This window comes from Corvus brachyrhynchos, unplaced genomic scaffold, assembly GCF_000691975.1.
Source record: "Corvus brachyrhynchos isolate BGI_N302 unplaced genomic scaffold, ASM69197v1 scaffold220, whole genome shotgun sequence".
In the NCBI taxonomy this organism is placed as follows: Eukaryota; Metazoa; Chordata; class Aves; order Passeriformes; family Corvidae; genus Corvus; species Corvus brachyrhynchos.
Window position 1 is genome coordinate 6,772,484 of NW_008236209.1, and position 7,247 is coordinate 6,779,730.

General features: G+C 46.4%; 1 protein-coding gene across 1 annotated transcript; it reads right to left on the bottom strand.

Annotated features, from left to right (window-relative positions):
* Positions 1-778: 778 nt before the first annotated feature.
* LOC103622745 (adrenodoxin) lies at positions 779-5,306 on the bottom strand. Its single transcript, XM_008641739.2, has 4 exons — positions 5,022-5,306; positions 2,373-2,497; positions 1,822-1,951; positions 779-1,565 (listed from the first exon to the last, which is right to left on the bottom strand). The coding sequence occupies exons 1-4, from the start codon at positions 5,195-5,197 to the stop codon at positions 1,445-1,447; spliced, it is 552 nt and encodes a 183-aa protein (XP_008639961.1). The 5' UTR covers positions 5,198-5,306; the 3' UTR covers positions 779-1,444.
* Between the last annotated feature and the right edge of the window lie 1,941 nt (positions 5,307-7,247).

Below are 7,247 nucleotides of genomic sequence, written 5' to 3' on the forward strand. Positions count from 1 at the left end.
CTCCTCCTCCTCCTCCTCGCAGCCGCCCCCGCCCCGCCAGTGCCCCCTGGCGCCGCAGCGCCGCACAGCAGCCCCGCGGCCCAGGCCCCGAGGTTACTCCGAGATTTCGTCAATCACAGAATCGTAGAGTCATAGAATACGCTGAATTGGAAGGGACTCATCAGGATCATCGAGTCCAACTCCTGGCCCTCTGCAGGACATACCAAAAATGCCATAATGTGCCCGGGAGTATTGTCCAAACCATTTTTGAACTCAGTCAGGGTGGGTGCTGTGACCACTGCCCTAGGGAGCCTGTTCCAGTGCCCAACCACCCTCTGGGTGAAGAACCGTTTCCTGACATCTAACTTAAACCTCCCCTGACTCAGCTTTATGCCGTTTCCTTGAGTCCCATCACTGGTCATGAGAGTGAAGAGATTGGTACCTGCCCCTCCACTTCCCCTCGTGAAGATGTTGAGGAGCACAATGAGGTCTGACCTCAGCCTCCTCCAGGCTCAACAAACCAAGTGACCTCAGTGCTCCTTGTAAGACTTCCCCTCCAGACCTTTCATCGTCCTCATGGTCCTGCTCTGGACAAACAAACTCTAACAAAAAAATGTCTTTTTTATATTCAGTGCCCAAAACTACATGCAGTATTCCAGGTGAGGCCCCACCAGTGCTGAGTACAGCAGGACAATCACCTCCTTTGATCAGCTGGCAGTGCTGCGCTTAATGCGGCCAACCAGATTTCCGGCCAACTCATTCTATTCCAGCCAGGCTCATGGTACCACAATAGTGCATCTTGTAGGTCTAAAAGCCTCATTATTACAATTTTATTTGACATGTGTGATAGTACAGCAGTAAGAAAATTTAACCTTTGGAGATAGTGGCTGCTCCTGGCACAGAACAATTCAGGAACCCATAACATCTCAAGTTCATTGAAGTGGTTCCTGCTTACAGGAACTGTCAGCACACAAATGTCCTCAGTATGCTCTTGCTGACCAAACTCAAGTCACCTACATCATCAAGCCCATCAGTACACTGACTTGCAAACAGCAATCTCTTCTTAAGCTTCCCAAATTGGGAAAAGTCTGCTCCATTTTTAAAGAGCCAAGCCTTGCAAAATTCTCAGCAGTTACTCAGAATAGCAGAATTCTTAAATTTCAAAGGAGAAAGAGAGTCACATACAGCAGAGATGTTTACTGACACCCACCCAGGGAAATATAAAGCCACACACTTTAATCCAGTCGCATTTAGCAGAGCATTTAGGCACTTAAAATACATACCAAAGACCCTATTAAGCATTGTGCCTTGTTTAAATAAGAGATTTGCCAAACACGCCTTTTATACTGAATCAGACCTCTATTGGTCTACTGCAAGCCAGCCACAAAAAGCAATAGTGTCAACCAAAAGCTGAATACCCTGCCACGCTAACTGTGGGTGTAAGCTGTGCAGCAACCGTTTCCAGTTACTGTTTGCTTTGCTTTCCAACCTCCAGCTGCCTCCTCATGTCCGACACATCCATGGGGACCCGCACTGTCAGACCATCCATCGACTTCTTAATGCACACCTGGCAGCCAAGGCGCGATCTGAGAAGAAAACATGAAGTGAGGCTCCTCTGTTCCCAAAGTAAAGGGAGAAGTTCCCCACCCACACTGGGATGTCTGGTCCAGGATGGGTATTCACTAAAGCTCCTGTTAAACATCTCCTGTGCCTCAAAGGAAGGCAGCTCTCAAGGCACAACTATAACACAGAACAAGCTCCATTCCCTTGGAAATAGGTGCCACATAGTGAGAATCTGCCTCAGAGGCTTGAGGATCTACTGCCATCAGCAGGGAGGCTTACGTGTCAGTGAGCCCGTATGCCAAGTCCAGCATGTCTAGCTCTTCATCTGAGATGGCATCAAGCTTTTGGAAGGTGTCCCTGTCGAAGATGAGGTGACAGGTAGAGCAGGCTAATGTCCCTTCACACGCACCTGGTGGAGAAACAAGGGAATGACAGCAAATCAGGAAAAATAAGGGGGCGAGAGAGACCATCTTTAGGAACAGTGTGAGGAAACGCCCTTTAACAGATCTGCAGCACATCAAAAGAGATGCTAGGAAACACAACAGATGTTTCCAGCCTGCCTCTTCTCTGGGAGAATTACAGTCAATTTTAAAATTTTTACATCAGCTCTATCCAGCCAAATGCATTGACAGAGGCTGCTGGAATGCCAGTGCTGACTGTGTGAGGTTACACTGCCATCTCAGCATGGTGAGCCACCCAGCAAACAGCCGGTGGGGAAGAGAAGCTTGTTTATGGTCTTGGCAAAACACAGTGGCATATGTACTGTTGCACTATTCCTAAAAACCCATTGGTCCTAACAGCACATGTACATATCCTTCTGGAACACCTACCAAACCCATCAATGGCCAAGTTTTGATTGACTACCACTTCCAGCAAACTCTCCCCTTCTTTGGCTGTGGTCGTAAGTCGCTCTCCATCCCGATTTATAAAATGCACGGTCACCTGATCCTCAGAGCTGCAAGACAAATTTGCAAAAATCAGAGGAGTCCACCCTTTTCTGCACATCCACGATTGAAGTCTTTTGGCTGAGTGCTAGAGACATGGTATGTAGAGGAAATGTGCACGCAAACACTTTCTCAAAGGATTACACCATGCACATCAGAAAAAATTCAAATTATCAATTCTCAGTGGCAGACAAATCTCAGTTGCCCCAAAATATTTCCCACTTCATCAAACAGCCCTCAGAATAAATGTCTATCTGTGCACAAACAAGTGCTGGTGCTCTGCACGTGCTGCCTCTGCTTGGGCTGGCTGGCAGAGGGAGCACATGTAGGCAGGCAGAGCATTTTCAAGTCCCAGGCCTGGGATGTTAATCCTGGGTAGAGTGATGCAGTAACAAGCAAAGTGCTCAGGATCAGATGCTAATCCTGCTAGAAGGGCTGTTGTCATTCATGTTTTGTTTCCCCTTCCCTTCCCACAGGGATTACTTGATGATTATTCCTTTTCTGCTGCTTTTTCTTCCATGAAGTGCCCACTCCTTTCCTTACCTCCATCACAGGGAGCCTTCTTGTGGCAAGACATGCTCAGCCCCAGCTTACAGAGCTACAGGGATGAGTAACATCCTCTGAGTTGATGTGATCCATGTTCAGGAAAAATTACTAGTTACTTTGACAGCCTGCAACATTTAATCTGGCCAAGAGTTAGGAACATGGCCATCAGCTTCTCTTAATGATAACTTGCAGAAAGGGAACCTACAAATGAGAGGGAAACAGCATCCATTTCATCTCCTCCTGACCAGGCTCTCACACCAGTCTGGAGAAGGCTGCTACCCTGACAGCAGTGTTCAGAATTTCTCACCAAGACAGTATATTCTGAGACTGTCATATAGCTCTCAAATAATGAGAGCTGACTGTCTGCAGAGACTGCTGGATCAAAAAATCCCCAAAGACATCTGCATATTTATCGACAGAAAACTTAATTCCTGTTATCCTCGAGGCACACAGAGCTTCAGCCAACATAGTTGCAGGAGAATCTCTGCACCAACCTCCCACAAATCTAGTTCCCTACAGTTCCTCTGAGTTCCAACCTTGCTTTGGCTGTTGCTGCCAGTTACATGGGCCCCAAGGCAGCCAAGTTGCAGCCAGGGACAGCACACAGAGTATCCAGTTAGGTAAAAGGAAGGACAGATGCTATCGTGAGACACCCTGCATGACTCTGGATAAGCCTGGGTGCAGAGTTCACTCTTCTCAAGAGCAGGGATGATGCCAAGCACTTGTGACCACAATGCAGAGAGCACCTTCAAGGAGCTTCCCCTCTTTGCTGGCTGAAGGGAATATTTAAGGTATTTGGCTGTGTTGCCAGTATTGGTGCCTCTGTTGGGTGCATAAACTCAGTCTGATGACTCCCTGTTTTCACTGTTCAGTCCAGTAACAGACTGACTTGCATACTGGTCTCTTTGTCTTTATATCCCTCAAATCAGTCCCAGGCTTAAGTCTCTTCTGAAAGACACCTGCTTGTGGGTACCCAAAGCTGGAAACAAAGTCTTCAGCTTTTTATTTTATTTACTTTTGAATTCTTTTGTTGGTGTTTTCAAAATGATGAAAAAATTCCTTTCACGTTTTTTTAAGTAATTTTGAACCAGGATTTAAAAAAACCCACCAAAATTGGTTGGACTAAATTTTGCTTCATTTAGGCTGAACTATTTTACAATGGCATTACTGTCACAGGATACATGGTTAAAGCTTTGGAAAGATCTTACCAGGATGTGATAAACTCAACACTGCAAATTCAGTGTATACCAACTGATTATTCCCTTTTAAAAAATAAAATCTCAAACCTTTCGTGATACACGAAAATAGTGAAGGAGGTTTCAAGAAAGTAGTTCTTCCCCCTGTCAATGTTTTCCCTAAAAGATACTTTCCAAGGCCATACAAACCAGCAAGATGCCTACAAGTACGGCCAGAGATAACTTCACAAGCAACAAACCAATTAGGAAGAAATCCCATTGATAATGAGTCTTCATAAATCCCACCAAGCAGGATTATCACTATGACTTTTCTCTAAGATCAGATGGCAAAATGGTTTATTGTATTTTATGTGATGTTGGTTGGATCTCTCTCTCAATGCCTAGCAGATTACAGTCTGGCCCAGATCATACCAGTCTAGGAGATCTACAAATTGCATTTATTTTACTATCTTTTCCTGAACTATCCCTAAAGTAGAGAGAGGAAAGGCTGGCAGGGAGCCTGCAGTAGTTCCTGCAGTGGAAATGGGCCAAAGGACACTTGGGCCTCTTTGTCACCTTCGCAAGCTGGTTCCCAGCCACTAGCTGTGGCCCCCACAGGTCTGGAGGCAGGGACTAGCACCTCTGAGAGGTCCCCACAGCTCCAGGGACAGGAAGCAGCACCTCTCAGGCTGGGTCCTGGCACCACATTCCTCCCACGCCATGGCTACACTGGCATCTTTCCTCTCCCTGTGACGGGGCAAGGCAGAGGCGCATGCCCGTCCCTTCGGATGCAGCAAGGTAGCATGTGACTCACCTTGATTCCCCAGGGGCATCCTGGAACCCATTCGTGGAGCTGAAGCCTCTTTCTGACCACCACTTTGCTGGGCTGTGGTGCTGCTCAGTGACACCACAGAGGTAAATGAGGCGAATTTTGCTCACGTTCAGTCCACTCCACAAGGGCCGCATGAGCCCCAAGATGCTGTGAGCCATCCTACTGCTGTGGGCCCCACTCCGTGTCTCCTGAGCTGTCCTTTGGTGCAAGGACAGCTTGATTAGGGACTTAAAAGTACAGCTGGGGAGGATGGAAGGGGAAGGAAAGAAAAAAAAAAAGAAAAGAGTAGGACAGCCTCCCTGGGGGCGGAGGGAGGGAGGAGGGAGGGGAAGCAGGAAGGAAAGATGGACAAAGGGATTGTGCCTGGGTCTTGCTGCAGTCCAGCCAATCAGGGTTGAACTGGTTGAAGCACAGTAACATGCGAAGAAGCATCACCTCCACATGCCAGTTTCCAAGCAATGCTCACTTTGTTCTTACAGACTTCCCTTAGGAGCCAGAACTAAATCCAATTTCAGAAAAAATATTCATTGTAATGTCTAATCATACAAGGAGTTGCAAGTTGAAGGCTGGAAGAACAGACAGGCAGGAGTGCTGATGACCGCTGCCTTGAGGAGAGAGGGGCACACCAGTTCCTACACAATAGGGTGAAAGCAGGACACAAGAATTCTGTTCCTGACAATATGCCATCCAACCATATCATTGCCTTACCCAATAGAGCAGGCTCCCGCCTCTAAAATGTGAATATTCACTTACTTCACATGATGGTGGTAAGAAGCAGCCACACTTAGCTCATTTACTAAACTCCCTGCTGAAAAGTACCATAAAGGTGCAGGAAAGTATCATTCATTTCATGCTAAGTGATAATCGATGCTAGTAAGTTTTGAAGCCTTGCAGAAGAAAACTCTTAATTTATTCCCAGAAACACGGTCACTGGTTTAGTCTACCCTCCTCTACAGAGTAAATCAATATGAACCCGAGGGGCAAAAATACAACAGCAAAGACAGTTTCAGTTCTTGGTTTCTGTGGAGTTAGGGAACAGCTCCCACCTCAAGAGCCTGAATGGCTCCTTCCACCAAATTAATAGCTCACCATTTGGTAGGACGCCTGTTTTAATCAAGTTTTTTTAATGCAGTACCATATTAGTAGCTAGTATAAGCAAAAAAAAAGTTGATACTGGACTCTCTAATCAATCTGTACAGGGGAAAAACTACAGCATAAGAAAATGTCTGCCTCAACAGACACACACAGACAGTGGATTCATAGTTCTGAAGATAACCAGAACATTTTGGCTTTTTGCTCCAAAATGAAAATTTTCCAGCCAAAGCTTTCAGGTTGGAAGGGTTGGAAAGGGGTGCTTAAGCTTTCTGAAAAAAGCATCAAAGACATCAAGGAATGCAAGTATTTTCCATAAGCCGGGAGGAAAATGTATTCTTCAGTTCAAAGGCAAGTGTCCAAGCATTCAAACACACCCCTCAGGCAGCTCCAGTGGAGAAAAATTCATGGGCAATACATAAAGGATTAAAAAACCAAAAAAAAAATCTCTTCAGAGGAAAACATATTTCTAAAATCACCTGTCTGCTTCCCTGTGTTCACTTTGCATATGGTAGAGCAGCACACAGAATCACTTCTTTCTGCCTCCCCTGTTTCCTGAGTGGACAGTACTGCTCCCACAAGGTGACACACATAGGAGGAACATACAGGGCTTGACTATGGAGGGACATGAGCTGAAGTAGTGCAGAGTCCTATTTGCAGGGCATCACTGACCAAAGTCTTGCTCCTTTTGCTGAACATGGGTGACACTTCCCAGCTCAATATGCGATAAACTTGACTACCAGCAATCACAGCCTCACAGAACCCTCATGCCAGTCCCTGCTTGTCCTACAAATGTTTGGGTTGGGGTTTTTTTTTCTGATGTAGGATTTGCCCCTTAGGTTTCATTCAGGCCAACAGCTTTGGGCACAGGGGGGGGGTGGGCTGAACACTGACTATCTCTAGGATTTTAATCCAAATTGAGTGCTATCCCCAATTCACTGAGAGGTGACCATGGGTGTCCCTGAGAGCAGCAGGGCACTGGCAAAATGCCAAAGCAGGGATGCCATGTAGCAGGCATGGGTGCACATCAGATGGCCCAGCCATGCCCAGGATCACTGGGACTTCTCTGCAATCCTACTCCTCAAAACCAGTTTATGTAAAAATTCCTCATTTCAA